At 44.2% G+C, this 22,391-nt stretch overlaps 1 protein-coding gene across 3 annotated transcripts in view; it reads right to left on the reverse strand.

Annotated features, from left to right (window-relative positions):
* Nucleotides 1–214: 214 nt before the first annotated feature.
* zfhx3 (zinc finger homeobox 3) overlaps nt 215–22,391 on the reverse strand; it is a 146,458-nt gene continuing 124,281 nt past the window's right edge. For 2 of the 3 annotated variants that reach the window (XM_036534780.1, XM_036534781.1), the window contains exons 6-10: nt 15,420–15,556; nt 14,670–14,870; nt 8,441–8,564; nt 2,550–8,066; nt 215–2,068 (exon numbers count right to left, since the gene is read on the reverse strand). In XM_036534780.1, the coding sequence (XP_036390673.1) occupies nt 303–2,068; nt 2,550–8,066; nt 8,441–8,564; nt 14,670–14,870; nt 15,420–15,556 (7,745 nt within the window). In that variant the 3' untranslated portion in view covers nt 215–302. The remainder of the gene's footprint in view (nt 2,069–2,549; nt 8,067–8,440; nt 8,565–14,669; nt 14,871–15,419; nt 15,557–22,391) is intronic. The other variant, XM_036534782.1, reaches the window with a different exon arrangement.

Raw genomic sequence — 22,391 nt, forward strand, 5'->3', positions numbered from 1 at the left:
TTTGTGTATATATATATATATATATATATATATATATATATACACACACATATATATGTTGAGATAAATGAAAACCAGCATGTTGATATGGGAAAACAATCCACTAACATTAAATTTTTTGGTTACAAGCTTTGGAATTGCAGTTAGTCTTTACACATATTTTTTTTCGGAAATTGGTTTGTATATTTTAAACATTTTTAACATCGCTGCTTTTTTTGTTTGTTTTCTTGTGTTTTGTTTTTTTTTTTGTCTTTTGTGTGTTTTTTTTTAAATATTGTCCATCATTGAAAGCTTGTTTACAATCAGATGGAGTCCGTTCCTACACTAGTGAGATTACTACTACAACTATTACTGTCTTTGAGACAGCTGGGCTGCTGCGGCTCCTCGGCCGGCCGGCTCAGCCTGTCCGCTGACTTCTGACTGCAGTCAGAATCAGACTCGTCGGTAAAGACGTCTGTTGGTATCGAGGTCTGAACCCCTGAGGTGCTCAATGAACTTGAGGTAACCGTTGAAGGTGAGGATACCGGAGGAAAAAAAGAAGTAGAAGGAGAAGTGGCATTGGGTTTCCCAGCTGAAGCTCTGGAAAAAGGGGCCTGGGGCCAATGTTTGCCGGCAGCAACAGAGTGTGGGGAGGTGGCCGCGGAGGAAGAAGAGCACGAGGATGATGAGGAGGATGGCAGCATGGTGGCTGATGATGTTAGCGGGGGAGTGGGGCTGCTGTTTGGTTGAATGGCAGACTGCGAGGTAGATGCGGTGTTAGGATCGGGGAAGCAGGCTGAAGAGTGAGGTAATAAACTAGAAGCGTGCTCTTTGGCATTTCTGGCTGATCGCTTGATTGTTCTGTGTTTGTGCAAAGCTGACTCCAGATGTTGACTGAGCGCTTTGTCCCCGTCCAGTGTAGCATTGCAGGCCAGGCAGTCGTATAGGCTGCCATCCCCTGTGCTCCCACCACTGGGGACCCGAAGCAACATCTCTTGCAGGTTTGCCACAGACTGACCAAAAAAGCAGATAGATTTCAGGTGGCTGACGGCTGCCTCTTCATTGATAAAGACAGCTTGACACTTGCCGCACGCCAGCCGGTACTGTACCTTGGGGACAATATACTGGTCAAGAAGGGGGTCCGTGTTTTTGCTGTCCATCTCGTGCTGCTCAGAGGAAAGGTTCTTGCTGGAGGAGGAGGAAGATGAAGAGGAGGAGGTCTCGCAGGAGGGAGTGCCTTTCTGATCTTCAGTTTTTACTGACTCTTTGGCAGATTCTTTGTGGTCTGGGGTCCCTGGGGGTTGAGGGGCAACTGGAGTTTGGATCACTTTGGGTTGCTGGAGCTGCTGAAGATGCTGCTGCTGCTGCTTCTGTTGTTGTTGCTGAAGCTGCCTCTGTTGCTGCTGTAGTGCCTCCTGTAGACTCTGCTGATATTGCTGGTAATGCTGGAGCAAGGACCCTGGAGAGAGCCCCATCAGAGCTTGTGACAAAGCTGGGTTGTATGGAAACAGGCTTTCCACACCATACATTGGTTGCAGGTAGCCACCTTGAAGAGCCCCAGGGATCTGTGGGGCATAGTATGGCGAGAAGCCAGGCATGAAGTAAGGTAGGAACTGACTGGTGAGCAGAGCTGTGGGGTCTGATGCTAGGGCAGCCTGCAGAGCCTGAAGCTGAGTGGAATCCACCACATACTCCATGCCAGGTGTTGGCATAGAAGTGGCAGGAACGGCAGCATCAGGCTTCTCTTTCTTAGCACTGGCAGCAGAAGTGGAGGGTGTGGGGGTGCTCCCTGTTGAGGTCTGAACGGGGGGCTTCTCTGTCTTCTCCTTGGACTTCTCCTTCTCCCTAGACCGCTCAGCACCACGCTCTTTGGAGGGTTCAAGCCTAGGGCCTGCCTGTGTGGCTGCAGAGGTGGAGGTGCTGGTGGGGGTAGAGTGGGTGGTGGAGGTGCTAGCCTGGGCTGAGCTGGGTGAGGCTAAAGAGGAAGAGGAGGGAGGTTTGTTAGGTAATCCAGATGTGGGGAGACTGGGTGAAGGTACACTGGCACCAGGCATGTTCAGGAGGTTTGGAGGTTTTGGAGGTGTTAAAGCTGAAAGACATGAAGGGGGTGGGAGTTATAATTAGGAATCAATGCATGTGTGACTGTTGCTAGTGAATTCAAAAGCAAAATTTTGATCTGTACAATTTTTTTGTTTTTCTTTAAACTTTTTGAAGTTTCCTTAATTTTATGAATGTCAAATATTTATACAAATTGATTTTCAAAATGCATGTTATTTTTGAAGTGGTTACCAGTCATACAATCCATGAAATCTAACAGATTGGCGTAATAATGGCATGATAAGTAAACATTCATTATCAACTCACAGGGTAATATGGTATGCACAGTACAATCAAGGAAATCAGCCTATTATTAGGATTTCTTCCTATTGTAAGAATTTCTAAGGGCAGAAATAATGTCCTTATGTTGACTCAGTCAGAAGGATAAAAAAAAAAAAAAACAGCAGGGTCAAACCATCTCTCATGGGATTTTGTACATTTGTGAGCCTTTTGATGCCTGAGTTATGACATACCTGTGTTTGATGAAGTGAACCCTGGTAACGAGGGGCTTCCAACCCCTGGCAAGAGGACAGGGGGGATCCCCTGTAGAGTGGGGTAGGCTGACGAGATGTTCAGGGCCTGCAGCGCAGGACTGTCAAACATCCCTTGTTGCTGCATGGCTTGCTGCTGTGCCAGACCCAGGACCTCGTTAGCTTTCTTGATACGGTCCATTTCCTGCTGAGCCATTAGCTGGCGAACAGTGGCTGGGTCAAAGTACTCTTTCTCCTTGTCCAGTTGGCTCCCAATGGTGTCCTTCACCTTGGCTATGTGCTGTTGAGAGAAGATGTGGTCTCGCACTGAGAGCCTAGCACTGTACTTGACACCACACAAAGTGCATTCTGTTTTGGGTCCCTCATAGGATGTCTGGTTTATTCCAAAATGCTTAGCCATACTCAGCTTGGCTTTCTTTTCCTTGGCGCGAGCGTTCTGGAACCACACTTGGACAACTCTCTTTGGTAGTCCAATGTCACTGCCGAGTACCTCACATTCCAGCATAGTGGGAGTTCTGTAGTCGTTGAAACAAGACTTTAACACTTTCAGCTGGAGATTAGTCATCTGGGTACGGAAGCGCTTTTGGCCTGGCCGTTCTCCACTATCTACGCTTCTGCTCCCAGATGCTCCAGGGCTTGGTGAACAGGGGTCTGCGAGACTTGAGGTCTCACTGTAGTCCATCATGGTCTCATTTTCAAAGTCCTTGGCATAGAAACTTGTAGCAGGGCTCACTAGCCCTGAAGACATCTGGTCATCATTCTCAAGACAGGGGGCTGTACCCCCTGACTTTGAAAGGAAGTCACCACTATTATGACCATGCTTTGTATCTGCACTGTCATTGTCGGCATTAGCCTCATCACCAGTGGTGGTATCGGTGATAGCCGTGTTCACTGAGGAACAGTCATCATTGTCTAATTTGTTCTGATCAAAGCTCAGGTTAACAGAGGACATTGTCGGGCTTTCAAAGTCCTCCATTCCTTCAACCTTAATGGATGTAGGGCTCAGCAGTGCCCTAGGAGACAGATCCATGTTTTTACTCACTGGTGACAAAGATGAACACTGTCCTTCATTGTTGGTGGGGGTGAGGTGTGGATAGCTGGAAATATCCAGAGGATCCATCTTAAGTGACATGCCTTCCTGATCTGGAAGCATGCTAGACAGATTATAACCAGCACGCTTAGCCTCATGCCAGTGGCGAGAACGAATGTGAGCTTCCAGGGCTGTTTTTGCCTTGAAGAGTGCACGACAAAATGGACAGCGACGGTGAGCTTGAGCAGGGCCTACAGCCCGAAACTGTCCTTTCCTCTCTCTGGCTCTGGTGTTCTGAAACCACACCTGCACCACTCTCTTCTTGAGGCCCACCTCATGGGCAATGTGGTCAAGCATTTTGCGGGTGGGGTTGGAGTCCAGCAAGTATTTCTGGTATAAAATCTCAAGTTGCTCGGGAGTAATGGTAGTTCTGAGCCGCTTGTCCCTCTGTGGCTCCTCTCCACCATTTGTGCTGTCATTTTCCCCAGGACTTGTACCTGCTTTTTCCTCCAGCTTCCTCTTCAGGGAGTTCATGGTGGAGGTAGGTGTTGAGGGCGAAGTGGCAGAACTGCTGGGTATTTGTGGCATACCTCCTGAAAGAAGCTGACTGGCTAATAGGGGGTTGCTAGGATCAAACAACATAAAAGGCATGTCCATGGAACGGTCCAGAAACTGGGGGTGAATAAACTGATTTTGCACTGTGAGGAAGTGAAGCTGCTGGTGCTCCTGCCAGTGCTCAAATGAGGGGAAGGCAAGCTTGCACTGATCACACTGGTAAGGTATCATTTGTTGGGTGAGCTGCTGCTGCTGCTGTTGCTGCTGTGAAGCAGATGTTAAAAGTGGGTTGAGTGTCATGTGGGAACTTTGAGTAGGAGCTGGGCTGGCCTGAGCTCCAGAGGGACCACTCTGCTGCTGCTGTTGTTGGGGGGAGGGAGAAGAAAGTTTGGTGGTCTTTGGAACTGTTTGTGCCTTCTCCTCCCGTTCAGGCCTTTGTTGTTGTGTCTCAATCTGTAGCTGCTGTGGACTCTCCTGTTTCACAGACCCCAGATTCTCCCTTCGTTCACAGGATGTTTCAGTCGAATGTTTGGGCTTTTCATCAAAGGAGTTTGATGCATTTGCAGGTGAGGCTTCTTCTTTTTCAGAGGATGTCATGTTTGAGAAAGCTGAACCAGACATAGGGAGAGGGCAAAGGCTAGAGGAAGAAGGCATGGGTGTGTGGCAGGAGGAACCTGATGGGGTGTAGTATTCATGTGAAAAATCCACAGAGTCTTCATTTTGACTATCATATTGCCCTTCCTCATCTTCATCTTTGTAACAGAGCTTCTTTTGGTGCTTGATGAGATCAAAGATGCGCTGGAAGACCAGGCTACACTTTTTGCACTGATAGTTCAGGTTCGTGGTACGAATATAGCGGTCATTTGACAGCTCTCGGCGCTCTCCATCTTTGCCTCCATCACCCTGATTCTCATAATTCTTGCGGGCTTTCTGACGTGCATTCTGGAACCACACCACAATGACGCGAGTAGGCAGACCCAGCAAGTTGGAAAGCTGTTCGAACTCATCATCTTTAGGGTAGGCATTAGCATCAAAGAAATCTTGAAGTACCCTAAGCTGGTAATCAGTGAACCTTGTTCTTGAAGACCTCTTGCTCCCATAACATTCGTGTCTCTGGGGCTCAGGGGATGGTGGCTTGGAATCCACTTTTGCATCCTCTAGAGTGGTGATGGGTGGGTTGTTGAAGTTGTAAGGTGAATCCTTATTACGTTGACGTTCTTTGAAAAGGGTGTTGCGGAACCAGTGCTTGATGACTTTTTGGGGCAGGCCTGACTTGTCAGCCATCTCTTTGATCTGCTCCTCATTGGGGGAGTTGTTGATATCAAAATATTGCCTCAGGACTCTCAGCTGATCATCAGTGATGCGTGTACGTGGCCTCTTGTTTTGCTGCTGTTGCTGCAGCATGGCTGGGGTGAGTTGCTGCTGGTAGAGCTGGGCCAAGTCAGTGGCTAGACCAGGCTCCACAGTGGGCAACTGGGCAGGGATCTGAGAGGGTAAAGACTGGAGAGACATAGGCTGCATCATAAGTGGAGAGAAGAGAGGCAGATCCATTGGCATAGGAATCTGAGTTATGGGGACTGGGGGCTGAGGACCAGGAACAGCTGGAGGTGTAAGAGAAGGAGCAGAGGCAGGAATATTTGGCGTTGGAGCTCGCTGAGGTGCGGGTGGAGGTGGCGGAGGTGGCGGTGGAGGTGGGGGTGGAGGAACAGCCTCAGGAGTCTGAGGTCTCAGGGGATACAGCCTGTCATATTGCTCCCTGTACTCTTTGGCGAACCTCTCCAAGGAGCGAAATGGGAAGAAGGACTGGTGGATATGCTCTTGATGACTCTTCAGTATCAGTATATTTGAGAAGAGCTTGCCACAAGCTTCACACTCCAGCTTTTCAAGTCCCTCTATGGGATCCACAACTCTGCTGATTCCTGCTGACCCACCTAATCCTGAAGATCCAATTCCTGACATTTTTTTCTGTACTTTCTGTTTGTTCTCATTATACTGGATTACCAATTCAAACCCAAAGTTCTCCAAGAGGGCCTTGGTAGCATTTCCACGAGCATCTGAGGCAATTCTTGGAGGAGGAAAGCCAGGTTCATGGTTTCCCACTATTCCAGGCTGCTGCTGATCTTTCCTTTCTTTAGACTTCACATTGTCCAAGCCATCTTTGGAGATGTGTTCATCTAATTTCTCACTCATATCTTTATCCCTTTGGCCATCTCTGTCTTTCTCATTGTGGGAGGCAGGTTTTGGCTTTTTGTCTGCCTGATGCAAAAGAGTTGCATTTTGTTGGAGTAAAGCCATTTGACCTTGAGCCTGTGTGTGTGCTTGTTGTTGGTGCTGCTGCTGGAGATGGTGGTGCATCAGCTGCTGCTGCTGCAAACAGCTCTGCTGGGCCTGTTGGGCTGAACTCTTCAGGTCGTCCAGCACAGATGAGGTGGATGCACCAGCCAGACTAAGTGCAGAGCTGTTGAGGCTTATCTCTGGATTCAGCTGGAATTCTGCCCCAGGGATATAGAAAGGAAAGAGTAACTGTTGCTGCTGAAGTGGCAGAAGAGCTTCTGTTGTCATGGGGAAGTGCTGAAGGAGTGCTGGATTAAAAAGTTGGGACTGTAGTAGGGCAGCTTGTTGTTGGAGCTCTTGCTGCAGCTGGGCCTGAGCCTGAGCTTGGGCCTGAGCCAGCTGTTGCTGCTGTAGCTGTTGCTGGCCCCTTGAAGTAAGCATGTCTGCAAATTTCTTCTTCTTTGCATCATGGTTTTCAGATGGTGAGGGATGACAAGCTACTGAAGAGTTTGCCAAACTGTCAATGCTATGAGACTGGTTAATGAGACTTCCCATCATGCTATGCACAGTCTGTGCCCCTGAGGAGGAGCTATTGTTGCTTGCGGTTGTTGCTGAGTTAGTGGCTGGGTTAGGACTAGGGGTAGAAGTGCCAATAGAGGAACCCCCTCCATTTCCACTAATAGTACTGACAGAGCTACTGCTACCACCTGCAGCTTCAAGTTTGGCTGCACGGGCTTTGGTCTGATGGAGGACGGAGCGCATGTGAATTTCAAGCGTTGAGCTCTGGCTGTATGCCACATTACAAGTGCTGCACTTGAATGGTTTGTTGTCTGGACTACTGGTGGATTCAAGCTGACCAGTGGTGGACTCCTGTAAGGCTCGCTTGACCTTGTGCAAATGTGAGACAGAGTTATAATGGACCAGGAGGATATTCTTTTGGGTAAAGGACTCTTTACACACTGTGCATTTAAAAGGCCGGGATGGATCCAAAAATTTCTCCATGGTAAAATTGGGGCCTTTTCTGAATGGCAGAGCACGCTTAGGTTCTGATCCAGAATCTTCTTGGACTGATCCTGAGTCACTACCAGTTGGACTTTGCTTCTCCTCAGGGTCACTTTCCTCTCCTTCCTTGTCATCCTCGCCCAGAGCTACCTGGTCCTCTCCAAGTGTTGGATCACCCATGACCATGATGTCTCCATTCATCAACAAGCCCCCATACAGCTGCTGGATGTCAGCTTCACTCAGCTCAAGGTGACTAGTTTCCAGGTGTTTCTTCAAAGCCTGTAGGGTCCTGAAGCTGCGCTGGCAAAGACAGCACATGGTGGCAGCCCTAATGACATGGTACTGTGAATGTAGCTGCAGCTTCTCCACAGTTTTGAAGGCTAGGCTGCACTGGTTGCAACGGTATTTGTAGACATGGCGGTCTGAAACAGGCAGCTGTGGCCTTTTGTTATGGACCTCATTGAAGTGCATCTGGAGGGCACTGGAGGACTTAAAGACCTGGTTACAGCCTTTCTTCCAGCACAGGAAACCAACAGTATCTTCCTTCATCACTTGCTGATCTTCCAGGGGAGACTTGCCGACTTCTGGTACTTCTGGGGGCGGTGGAACCCCTTTCTCAAACTCTGCGTCTGAGGTTTCTGCCAAAAAAAAAAATCCATAAGAATAAAGGTTTCTCTCTCACAGGCTGACTCTTGTGCAACAGAACAACTTCCACAGAGGACATCTTGTTTCCAGGGGTCCTTGATACCTGCACTGTGTTTTGTTCCCCAAAGGAGGTTGCAAAGTGATAGTCAATTCAGATGCAGTGAGCACATTCTTACTCCTTGTAATCTGACCCCAACCACCACATAACAATACTTACATCTTCTTCCTCTGTCTCCCAACTATGTTTTCCCCACTGTGTTAGATTTGCATTACACAGAATAAAGGGTGAAGCAGTTAAATACCCATAAAGACCTAAAAGTGAGTAACCACTATACTTTACACTGAACGTCTGCAGTGCCAAACTAACCTGTTTGTTTCCTTGTGTCATCAGAACATGAGTTAGCTGGCATTGGCATGTCATTCTGTCCATCGCTCTCTGGGCCTGGAACTGGTATAAACATGCTTGCTGGCAGCACTTCTGAAGGTGTTACCTGAAATACCGAACATAAGGGAATCACATTAGATTAGATTCTTGGTAAAATTCTCAACAGAAGGTTTGAGTGTTTTTCAAAACTGGAAAATTACAACATCGCTTGTAATTATTAAATATGTAGAAAGAGTATTTAAGTTAACCCTCCTTGTCATTTACTACTTTGGAACCTATTAGGATGCTATTTCAATACAAGAACAAGTACAAGAATTTATCTTGTAAATTGGAGGTTCCAGATTACATACTTCTGTTTATGAAATCTAGAGCCACAAGTGAGCATATTAGTTTTTACTTTATTTACTATCCTTTGAATTTGCACTTTGATCATTGACGGTGTTTTGTCACGCCCCTGGAAAGTTCTGCTGCAGCCAATTAGTGAGATGGGCTGAAAGACTAGCTTGGGCAACTGAAAAGCTTATTACGTGGCTAATTAAATCATTCTTCCTCGTAAAAAAGTGCATCCCATTCCTATGGAAAGAAGCAGTGTAGAGCAATGCCATCATAAAGTACAGGCATGCTGGGTAGTTTAACCCTGTGTTTCTGAAGAAGGGAAGAGGACAAAAGAAGGTCTCTGAGATGGGTAACTAGGGTAGAGTGGCTTTCTGAATGCATAAAAATAAAAAAATTGTCTTTAGGCAACAAGTGTATTTTATTACATTTTAAGACAGAAAAATACAAAACACAACCATACAAAGAAACAGAAGAATAATGAACAAAGTATATTATGCCTCTATATACTAGCTTAATTTTTCCATTTTTAACATAGACATTTAAGGAGTAATGAATACTGATTAGAAACTGCACAAGCACAGCTATGTTTTGTGTGCATGCAAAAGGTTGAAATCAATCATGTGTGAATGACAACTCCCCTCTCCACTCTTGGCTATCTCCCCCACCACCTAAAAAAGTCTTTCCCCTTAAAAAGACGACAATTCATCAAAGGGGCTCATTAGCGGCCTGCTATTTAACAATAATCAGTGATTGAGATTGGACGAGGCTGGGAGATGAGGCACTGTCTGCTTCACCTTCCTTCAATTAACTCCCCAAACAGAACAATCAACTTCACTCCACACTCTGCATTTCAAATCATGGATTCCCTGTTCCTTGCCGTTCTCTTCAATACTCCCTCTCACTCCACCTCTTTTGCTCTGCTAATGAAAGGTAATCCTCAGCCTCTACCTACGTCTTTCCATCAAAATCTGAGACTGCCCTCCTACTGCTTGCTTATATTTCTGTTTCACAATCAAAACGAAACAAGGAGTGCAATCCCATGAATAGATTTGACATTTGCACCTCCAACCTCTCTATTTACATCAAGACTTTAGTCTACTCAATCCCTATTCGCAGCCTGAACATCCCTCTCATTGGGATAATTTGTTAAAACAATTTTATAATTAAATATTGGTTCCAATATACTTTTATTTCTACCTTTTGGGGACCCATATCCCTTGAAACAGTCACTCTGTTTAATGCTGTGTTAAATTAAAAAAAAAAAAACACTTGAAGAAAAGAAAAAAAGGAAAGAAAATCGCACAATCTGTCATGAAATGTGGCATGCGAGAGACAAATCTATGTTTAGTTTGTGCCATAAAGCTGCGGATATGGCTTCCTCTGTCTGAGGCTTTAAAGTGAACAGTCCTCCTGCCAACCTCCCGGTCTCCCTGAGTCGTGCTAATTAACTGAGAGTAAGGACATGTCACTAAACAAAAGCTTGCCACACAGACGTGTGTCTGCGCTGGCTGCACATTCATGCTGGATAAACTCTATCCTCTGAAGATGCAGCCCTTCTCCACTGTCTATGAGCTGCAGGGGTTGGGGGTTAAGCGGAACAGTAAAAGCTCTTTAGTCTGTCACCGCATGATTAGTCTAATCAGAAAAAATACAGAAGAGAAATCCAGGCCTTTTTTACTCCCTTTTTCCCATTTTTCATCTCTTCAAAACTAAAAGTGGTAATTTAATGCAAGTAGCATGGAGAGTGACAAAAACAAAAACGCTGGTGATTTACATTACAAAGTGGACGGTTCCTAGACAACTGCTTCATTAGGCGGAGAGAGGCAAGCACCAAGAGTACCCCAAGGTCACTTTTAATTTAGACCACCTAATTGGCAAACATAGTTCAAAATGGCTATCATCTAGCTAGACTCAGAATTAATGAAGCACAATTATTTTCATTACCCCTATCTCAGACAGACAGAAAATGAGATAGAGTGAGTATGAGAGCAGCAGGAGAGAGAAGGAAAAAGATGAGAGACAGAGAGGAGGAGGAGAGAAAGGAGGAGGCTGCAAGAGGAGAGAAGGAGAGGGAAAGGGAGGGGCAGGAGGTGCGAACGAGACAGGGAAGGAGAGAGAAGGCGCATCTTTATGCATACTCGGCAAGAAATAAAAGTCACCTATTTCAGAATTCATTAGGCTTCTCTGCTAGTGGCATGCAAAAGGATAGAGTACCTTTCAATTTATTTCCACTTGTTATAAAAAGGTGCAGGTTTTAATGTGCATTACATTAGCTCTGCTTCTCTCTTCTGCCTTTTGGAAATGCTCAGTGTATTATTATCTCTATAAAAGAAAAAATATTGCCACCATCCATACTAATATCCTCACCATTTGCTTTCTGGTTGAGGTGCAGAGATGGCTGGAAGGTTATCACAGCACAAAGACAATGAGTGATTAGACAGGGAATGCCTCAATTTGGTCACTGAGCAAAAAATGCTGGCAAGCATGTGCTGAATTTAGATTTCTACCTTTCATACAAAAAGGTGTAAATAGGCTAAATAAAAGGCAAAATAAAATGCCTTTGGTTTATGAAACTGAGAAAACACAGTAATTTTCAAGAGGTAAAGACAGGAGAGGAAGAGAACAGGCACAAGGGAATGGAAATGGGGATCTAAAAAGAGGTGATGTAAGAATTACAGTGGAATACGAAACAGTTTCATGAATGCCCTCAACAATGAAAAAAAGGTATCCATGGTCTGTTTTATTTATTTTTTGCTTTGCCTGTTTTTTTTGTTTGTTTTGCTTTTTTATGCTCCCTATATTTTACATTTTACCACCCTAGAGCCATGTTTCATTTTTTCATAAAATACACTGATCATACCCTAAGCACAATCAACAGAATACAGACTAAGGGGAGGTCATGGTTCCTGAGGAATTCTTAGAAGGGAAAATATATTACATACATACACACACACACACACACACACACACACACACACACACACACACACACACACACACGGAAATAAACACATGTTCACATTGTTACACCCCCATCCCCTTTCTGTTTCTCTTTGAGATGGCCTGAGTGCAGGTGGTGTCAATGTGCTGCTGATCTGTGCTAATGAGCCAACTGGTCGCACCTGTGCCATCCTGTTTTAAGAGGAGCAACTTTTGCCTGCAGAGAGGAGAGACACACAGAGATGGTTGCTCCCCAGCGAGTCATCCACTTTTTGCGTTTTTTTTTCCTCCCCAGTTTATTGCCTTTATTTTTTTATGTTTTGGGCTTCCCTGCAAGACGTGAGAGCTCCTTCTGTCTAGCATAGTGTAGATAGAAAGCGTAGCCTAGGAAGCAGTCCGGAAGACACTGTTTTGTAAACGGGAGAGAGGTAAGAGTTCACAAGACATTTAGACCAACCTAGCCTACCCTTATTTATCATTTTGTTTAATAAATTTCCCTGTTTGTTTTCTACCAGCCAAACGACTCATTTGCTCTTTTTTTGTGACGGCTGCTTATGTTGGGCCCATAGCTGGGCTGTAACAATATATAGAAGTTACATTAAATCCATTTAGCAGGTGCTTTAACCCAGAGTGACTTCCAGTACAAGAGAACAGAGGTGCGTCCATTCAAGTAAATGAGCAATAGCATCAGACCAGACTAACAACACTTCCAGACCAATGACTATGAGATCAACACCGTTCAAGCACTACCAGAACTTAACTTGTGCCAATCTAGAAAACCAAAGAAAGTCAAGTAGAGACACTATCAATTACACTACATGGCCAAAAGTATGTGGACACCTGACCATCATAGCTATATGAGCTTATTGGACATCCCATTCCAAAACCATGGGCATTAATATGGAGTTGCCCCCCCCCACTTTGCAGCTATAACAGTCTCCACTCTTCTGGGAAGGCTTTCAACAAGATTTTGAAGTGTGTCTGTGGGAATTTGTGCCCATTCAGCCAAAAGTGCATTTGTGAGGTCAGGCACTGATGGACGAGAAGGCCTGGCTCGCAATCTGTGTTCTAATTTATCACAAAGGTGTTCAATGGGGTTGAGGTCAGGGCTCTGTACAGGCCACTGGAGTTCCTCCACACCAAACTCGTCAAACCATGTCTTTATGGATGTTGCTTTAGTGAACACGGGCACAGTCATGCTGGAACAGGAAAGGGCCTTCCCTAAACTGTTGCCACAAAGTTGGAAGCATACAATTGTCTAAAATGTCTTTGTATGCTGTAGCATTAATGTTACTCTTCACTGGAACTAAGGGGCCTAGCCCAAACCCTGAAAAACAGCCCCAGACCATTATCCCTCCTCCACCAAACATTACAGTAGGCACTGTGCATTCCGGTAGGTAGCGCTCTCCTGGCATCCGCCAAACCCAGATTCCTCAATCAGACTGCCAGATAGTGAAGTGTGATTCATCACTCCAGAGAACGTGTTTCCACTGCTCCAGAGTCCAGTGGCCGCGTGCTTTGTACCACTCCAGCCGTTGCTTGGCATTGCGTATGGTGATGTTGGACTTGTGTGCAGCTGCTCGGCCATGGAAACCCATTTCATCAAGCTCCCAACACAGTTCTTGTGCTGATGGTGCAGCCGGAGACAGTTTGGAACTCTGTAGTGAGTGATTCAACAGAGGATAGGTGGTTTTCATGTGCTATGCGCTTCAGCACTCAGCGGCCCCGCTCTATAAGTTTGCATGGTCTATGCATGGTCTCCTCTTGACAGTAATAGCACTTACAGTTGACCTGGGCAGATCTAGCAGGGCAGAAATTTCACGAACTGACCAGTATGACCCATTCTACTTCCAAGGTTTGTCTATGAAGATTGCATGGATATGTGCTTGATTTTATCCACCTGTATCAGTGTGGTTGAAACACCTGAACTCAATAATTATAAGGGGTGTCCACATACTTTTGGCCATGTAGTGCATCTCAATGTAATTATATCACATTAGATTAACATTAGGTCAACAGCCATAACACATCACAATAACAGAAGTGAATATAGGGCAACTAAAGGTATGCAAGTTAGAAAAGAAAGAAAGGAAGATGTTTTCATGGGCCAAGCTTGCCTTTCGTCAGAGATAATAAATGTATTCATTTAATTTCAATTAAGCTGTATCACAATTACTTGAATAAATTAATAGTAAAAACCTTTGTTTTGAGCAAGTGAAGGTGGAGCTGGACCAGAAGAATAATGTGTCTTCAAATAAGAAAGAAAAGACAAGAAAAGCTTGAAAATGACAACTTTGAGAATTATATTTATAATGAACCAGTCTCTCTCAGTCAGTTAAGAGTTTAGATGAAACCTTCTTATCTGTGAAAAATGGAAAAAGGGTCAGGTAGGGCAGGTTAGGATAAGGCTATGGAAGAATCCCTACACATCTGACTTATAATGATTCAACAAAGCACCTAGGGCCATTTTGCAATTAAAAGCTTTCTTATGGTTTTGATTAGGATGCAATGCTGTCTCAAATGTCACCAATTAGAGGGACAGGAGACAACCTACACTACTATATGCTTGGGCAAAGTGAGTAAGACCCAGTGAGTCATTACCGGCATTTGACTAGCCCTTCAAGGGCTTTAACCAATCCTTCAAATGACTACAATAGAACAGACAAAGGCAGGGCCAAACACTGCACAAATGGCAGCATAATGTATATATTTAAAAAGTGGCACAGAGCTCTTACTGTTTGAACTCATGGGAATAGGGTATTTACAGATAGAGTGGCCAAGGCACTTGAAAAGGTTCGATTTATACATCATTGGATACTTCAGCTGCTAAGTCTTGGCTTGACTGGCAGACTGGCAGACTGCCATATCCACAGCTGGAGCAGACACGTATGCACCCAGACAGATAAGACACATACACCCTCACACACACCCTCACCGTGGCAATGAGCTTCTCCACACAGTCAGGTGCCACGCTGTGGAGGTGAGTGAGGTGGAACTGCAGGTGGACCTTGTTGTTGAGCATGTCCTGGCACAGTGGGCAGCGAAACATGGGCTGAACAGAATGCTGACCCATCACGTGCATCCTGAGGCGGTTCACGTCAGTGTTGCTGTACTTGCAGTAGGGGCACTGATACATCTGGGCATAGGGAATGATAGAGAAAGGGAGCCATGGGTGGGAGTTAATAGGGCAAAACTGGTGAGCCCCCACATGCAGCCTCCACTGATCTAGGAACAGTGGGCACCTCAGGGAACAGACAGACACTGAGCATCTCTGGCATACACTTCAAAGCCCTCTCATCTCTCAGATACAATATTGATTTTCTACCTTTTTAAATGATGAGTGATGCAACTGCAGCAAAAATGCAGAAAAATAATCATCAGGATAAAGTGATAAATAATGTAAAGTGGACTGGAGTTTTTCAGAAGTTAAAAATGCGTTTTAGACATACAGCTACACTCTCTATTTTCCAGTTAATGGTTAGCTAAGTGTATGACATGCATAGTCAAAGCAACATTTTTTAATTGAAATAACTTCAAATCAGTTTAACTCAATAGTTGGTGTAACACTAGTAGAACAGAACAAAGCCTCAGTACTATATTATATTCTAATATACATGAGTTGGCATGCACTGTGCCAGAACCTCTGTATTCTGTAAGGATACAGAAGCAGACTGCAACCTCTCACCTGCTCGCCAGTGCTCTTGTCAGCTGTCCTGAGACGCTTGGAGGAAAGTGGGCTCTCTGTTGCCTCAGACCTTGAGGAAGGGCGTTTGGAGGGGAGTGGAGAATCTGTCCGGTCCCTGTCCACCTGGCAGGGTGCTGCTGTAGAGAAAACCATTTACAAAGAAAATCAGATTTGTAAAGGTGGGCCAGCTTAGCAGCCCAAGTAAAAGCCAGTCAACATCATCCTTTCTTAGGTGAGGGCTTTGAAATGTCTTCTTAAAATGCAATGTGACCACATTTGAAAGGAGTTTTGGCATGAAGTGGCTGATTAGCCAACCCTCCCAGTAAACCCTACCATGCTGTTTCTTCCTCTCATCTCGTGAAGCCAAAGAGAGAAACATTTGAGCTCCATGCAGGTGCTTTTGACTACTTGTCTTTCTCAATGTCTGATCATTAGGATATCAGACAATAAGAGAGACATCTATTCAAAACATCAGTTATCTGTGTCAGGAAGGTTTGAGTTTCAGTCACTTGTGAAACAATGTTTGAAGCCATGCTTTGGTTCCTGAGAGATTCACTCAGCCTAGAAGGAAGCAGACTGTTACAGAGCCAATTTCTAGCTCTGATCACTGCTACACCTGTATCATCAGACTCTTAACAAGAGTCATACACCTCTGCTATTTTTAACTTCACTTTTACTACAGGCTATTAAAACAATTACCACACTTAATAAAAGGTATCCTAGCAACCTCTACTTCTTGCATACTGTAATCGGGGTGAGTCTGTCCTTCCACAAACTGGGCCCTGTAGCAGGGACTGAAGATACAGGAGACAGGGGAATTGGAAAATTACACTGACCAAGTGGCTACCAAGCTTTGATGTAGCGTAAAAAATTGAAATTTCTGACAAATTTCCAAAAATGAGATCACCACTCATAACTATTACACTATTCCCATTGGTCATTCATTAAATATGCAATGTAAGTGGTTCCAAAAAGAGAGTAGAACTTCAGATGGGAGAGATGAAGAAATTCTGTTGGTGAGGCGAAAGGTGTATTTTGGCTGATAGTGCTTAGAAGTTGTACAGCCTAATATCCTTTGAAATCCCAGGAGAAGTACTGACCTACAGCTTGACCTTCCCCAGGTAAATCCCCATCTTCTTTGTGCCTACACAGCAACAGAGCGCCAGTGCAACTCTTGACTTTACTGGTTAGAAAAATTCCAATTACGTGTCACTGTGGGCCAGCTGAACTGTGACAGGGAGTGTGTTTCAAGAGCCTGGTCCAAAGCACCTCTTCTGTGGCTCAGAACCCAGCACCATCCTTTTCATGGCTGCAGAACCACCGCATAATCAAGACCTGATGAGTTCTCATTATAGTCTCTTTCATCTCAATGAAGGGAAGTTGGAAATAACATTACCCTAAATGGATATCTGGTCACATGATAAACATTCACCTTCAACAAAGTAGAGCAGGTGCAGGATAGGACAAGGGATATCTTTTAGATGAGCAGGAGAATGTCAGGCAATGTTAAACACAGTGCAAAAAAAGTTAAAGGAGAGTAATTGGCACGTACCTGCCTATCTTAACAAGAATTCCTTTTGTTACAGCCCAGACTGCCACCGCAGTCTCAAAAGTGCTCAGCTAGCTGGCGTAATATTTCACATGGCTAATCCTTTTAATGCAACCTGCACCGCATTAACAATGCAGAGATCCTCTATCTCCTCCAAGAGTGCCTGTAGAACAAGAGGCTCTGGGCTCAGCCAACCAGAGCACTCACTTCCAGTTTGAAGTAAGGAGTGAGAAAGCCAAACAAAATAGAAGCTGCAAACAGAGGCATTACAGTTGAAGGATAAAAATACTCCTCTAAGCCTGGCTCGTAAAGGAGCCAAATCCACATGGAGCCAGTGCCGGAGAACATAGAGTGGCCCACTCCCAGCCGCTGGCAGAAAGAATTTAATGTGAAATTTAAGAAGGTGTCATTCTGGCCCTTAACAAGGCCATAAAGAGTTAAATTTGGCCTGATTTGTACAGTGCTGGAAGAGAAGGGGCTGTCGGGGGGCAGGTTAAGCAGGGCTGACCATCCTCCTGCTCCAGACATTAAAATGTCAGCTCCAATCAGGGTTGGGACAACTGAGCTGATTACACAGTGGGGGCCCTCACTTCGTTAGTGCTGCCCACTGGATCTCTCAGAGACACAGGGATCACCCAGAGAAGGCTTATTAGGTACAGTCAGACCCAATCCCATTAAACATATCCACCAATAAACAAAGGAAATGTTAAACAAAAGAACCTCCCATTCGCGAAAATTAACCTCCCCTCAATGGTGCTGCCCCCCAACACTCCACAGCCATAGTCTTGTTCTTAGCACAGGGTGGTAAGAACATACAATTCATATTCTCATAACTGCATTGCTGGCATTTCAGAAATGCTTTTGATGTGACCTTCTGCTTTGAGCATGATTCATTCAATGTGAGCAGCATTTTTACACCTTTGGCTCCCTGAATTCTTCTTTAAGCTTCCGGTTAAAGCTATAACAGGTCACTTACTGTTTTTTATCTGCATAAAAATCTTCAAAAACAAAGAGTACTTAAATCTGCACACGTGATGAAGGGCTGATGTCAGACACCTGGTCAAGCAGCCGAGGTCTGTCTGCTTGTCTGGGATGGCACTCAATCATTCCGGTATCAACTATCAGCACAGTGAAGGTATCAAGTAGTAGGGCTCAAAATATTTCAAAATGAACAGAAGGCATTCTTAGGACTATCAGCTATTACACTGTGCATCTTAAAAAAAAAAAAAAAAAACAACAACAACAACACAAAACCAACAAGCAAATAATTACAACTTACAATAAACACAAAAGAAAGAAAAAGCAAGGCAATAACAGGATTGAAAGGAAAACAATTAGATAGTTAGTGAAAGTAAACACAAGCTCTCTGCCTGAAACGAAACAACTTCCCACACTGCTTTTATCAATCCCATCTGAATGGTTTTCTAATTGATCCACAATTAAGGGATAAGCCCATTGGAGAGATATTCGTATTGCCTGTATACTTATTGAGAGAGGCCAGCTAAGAGAGAAATGAGGCCTGGAAAACTCAATAAACAGCTGCTTGACTGGGGGAATGCCTTCCCTCGTCATGGCTGTTAGGACACCATAACTCTGCTCAATCATTTTCTTTTAAAGCCAAAACCACTCCTGCCACAAACCCTGTGACTAAAGCCCAGATCCCATATCCTGTTTTTTGTTGTAAAAAAAGAATCACACAATGAAACTGGGAACATACCACAACGAAAATGAAAAAAAAAAAGAAAACACAGTGGGCAAGGTGACTGGATGTGTCATGCTCAGACTTGTATTGTAAAATGACCTTGTATTTCAGTCTATGAGATCAATATCATATATGTTGACCAGAGCATTGGCTGCTGCCAGTTTCTCCACTCTCAGTGGATCATGGTATAACACACAAAGTGTGTATCACTTTTAGTATGAAGAGAAACATTGTTATAAAAAAAAAACACTGAACACAATGAATTTGGCTGATGAGGTAGAAACCTTGACTGCCACTTGAGTTGCTCAAAAGTATTATTCTAGATTACCCTTGAGATGTTATTTCACATTTAAATTGCTGCATGAAATGACAAACAGTTGGGTTTTTACATTTCTATGCCTCATCTTTCCTTTAAAACCCAAGTTCATCATTTTGAGCTGTTATTTTGCATTTGAAAGATGTCATGATCAGATCAGCTATGCATGTATACAGAGCTCTCATGGTTTCTCTTATGCTTGTGCGATCAGAAAAAAGTCAACTGTTTTCATTTCTGTCCCTTACAATAACCTACCTGGGCCATAAGCATGACCTTTCCATCTCAGAGATCAGTGACTGACACCCTGACACCTCAACCCCATCTTTAAACATAGAAATCACGATGGCAGCCAACCAGTTCTGACAGGCCCAAAGAGTGGACTTTTATCAAAAGGGAGAGGAGAAATCTTAAGAGTCAATTAGGTGATTATTAATTCATATCCTCTTTCCATAAGCTGGGGGCTCGTGTTGCTGAATCCCGTAAGTGAATTGGACTTTGGCACCTTACCTCACCTAGAGTAGCAGGGATGCATTACTCAGCCTGTCAGGAGGATGTCAGCGCAAACCTCCGGGCATCCAGAGCAATAAGGACCTTGTTCTGCTTTTAAGGGGAAAAAATGACGGCTGCTTGTGTATCTGAATGACACAGGCCTGCCTGAATTGACATAACGGGTTCCCTACTATTAAAATCTTGTGCACTCACAGGTGCCATCATGCCATTACCATGGAGTCCTCTGGAAGTGATATGCAGAGACAGGTAGTGAACTGGGAGCCATAAATAAGGTTTGAGAGAGAAAAGAGAGAAAAACAAAATCCCACTGGTGTTCCTTACGAAAGCACTGCTGTCCACTGAACACAGCTGACGAGGAGTCCCAGGCGTATTCTGGGATTGCTCGCCCCGTGGGCAGCTGGGAAAGGTGTGTGTGTGTGGGCTCAGCCCCTTGTCTCCCATTCCCCTCATTCCACATGATCCTGCGCCATCTTGGTCAACTTGCTCTTGCGAGATACTCCAGTTATTAAAATGCCAATGTTGTGACTTCATTCCCAATGGTGCCCGAACCTACACCAGGTGACACACGAGGATCCCTGCAGCCAGTGCTCTCCACTCTGCCCAGTATCCAGCCACTTCCTGCCCTATTTCCTCTACTTAAAACCACTACTCACTCAGCAATGGCCAACTTCCCACAATGCCCCACTCACTGTCTCAGAGACTAGGCCTGAAATTCACTACCTCTCTTCCTTTCATTGCGCTGAAGAAGAATCTTCACCCCAAACCCTTGCCTATAACCTGCATCTCAATTGGGCCAAATTACTATACCTCTCTCCTTTTCCCTCTGTGCTAAATGACATAGGTTACGCTCGCCCCAGTCCCTCAGCAATTTAACTATTAATATGGAAAAGCAGGTTTTACTCCCCAGTGCTACAACTCATTCTCTTTTAATGCGTATGCTAACAATAACTGAATATTATCTCTTTTCTCTCTGTCTTTTTTAATCTACAGCCTGTGCTGGAGCCCTGAGCGACGTGGGGTTATATTCCATTTCACCTTATATTTCTCAGGTAATTACTTTGCATCAATTAATTTCAAATAAAGAAAATTACAGCGAAAGCCTTCTGCCAAAGTAACTGCATACTGGGACTCATCATTTCTCTGTATCCTTGGTGTATAACCCTGCCTTTATTAAATGAAAAAGCTTTTCTACTGCAAAGGAGGACCGCTTGTGTAAGCCTTAAAGGCATGACTGCAACAAAGACAAATTTCAAATGAAGAAATTAAAAGAGATATCAATTAGTGGGCGCATTATTAATCTGCAGGCTGCTGTGCAGGAGCATAAACCATCTTCACCTTATGAGGACACAAAGGGAGGGCTGAAAACCCATTAGAAAGGGGCACCAAAGCCATGGACACACTGACAATGGTTAATGTCTTTGAAGGACAGCAAATAAATATACAAATATTTATCTGATATATGTCAACTTTTATATTAACGATAGAATGCTCACGTGTGAATATCTAATTGTTTCGTAAAAGGAACTCGGTGTCCTTTAATGTCAATTTCTCATGTTTCAGGAAGAATCATACGCAATATTAAAAAATGAGTTATTTAAAATATATACAATGACAGCTGAAATGACAGTGTGGCCCTGCTTGCCACTGTATCCTTTGACAACTTCCCACTGGCAACATTACATTCAGCATAAGAAGTGTGAATGAGTTCTTTATACATACACACTACCTTAATACAATACTACCTTCTTTATACATACACACTACCTTAATACAATACTACCTTAATACTACCTTTATACAAACACACTACCATCACTAAACATCACTATACTTAGCTTAATAATTAATAAGCTAAGTATAGTGATGGTAAGATTAAAGAGGATGGATGCTGCTAACATTACACTTTCAAAGGGTTGGGAATCACAAATTGAAGATTTATTTGCAAAAGAGATATTATTATTATGGAAACAGAATTTTAAGTGAAAGGAACAATCCATCACAGACATCACAATCAAATTTCAGAATGTTTTTTAGTCTATTTTTTTTTTTAGAACAGTAGATGTTCTGAATACCACATGTCCGAGCAGCTGCTCTAGAGTATGCAGCTTGGCTTTAACATAACATACTTCAGACCTCTCTCACTGAACAGCAGGCTGAATGAGATACAGCATGAACTCTCTTATGCTACTTCTTCCCACCACATGTAGGGGGCACTGCTGTTTTCCATGGACCAGACACTGCAGGCTATGTCTGGCTGCCTCTCTCACAAATCCATGCAGGATGCAGGACCAAGAGTTCCACCAATCACCTCATCATTCATATGAGTAAATAAATAAATAAACAGAAAAGAGATGGGACCAATTTGGCGCAGTGCCGTGCTGGTGTCACGATGCGGATGGCCTGATCTTTAATTTTATTTTTCTCCCCCCTTCTCTCTCTTTAGGTTCTATAATTTGAACGTGTGGAAGGGGAATGAGTGGAATTATTCATAACCCTGAATTGCAGTGGACTCCCCCAATCCCCCCCACCTCAATACTAACACTCCCAATACATTTATGTTAAACATGTCAGATCGTATTCTTTCCATTCCTCCCTGCACTTGTGTATTAACAATCCTTCTCCCTCTCTCAGCACCCCCAGTCTGCTCCACCCCCGCCCCAAACACAACCCAATCCTTTTCCCTTTTGGTGCCGCCCTTCCCAATATCTACCCCGCCATGATTCTGTAAGCCGCTACATTAATACCCTCTCTGCTTTAATAGTGATTTGGTTCCCCGTCCTCAAGTGAAAACGCTCCATTTCACTAACACTGCCTCAGCTAGGAGTACACGGCATATGCAGGGGGAAAAAGGCTTAGGGCAAGCTGTTTATAAATATTTTATATGCTACATTAGAA

This window comes from Megalops cyprinoides, chromosome 8, assembly GCF_013368585.1.
Source record: "Megalops cyprinoides isolate fMegCyp1 chromosome 8, fMegCyp1.pri, whole genome shotgun sequence".
NCBI classification, from domain to species: domain Eukaryota; kingdom Metazoa; phylum Chordata; class Actinopteri; order Elopiformes; family Megalopidae; genus Megalops; species Megalops cyprinoides.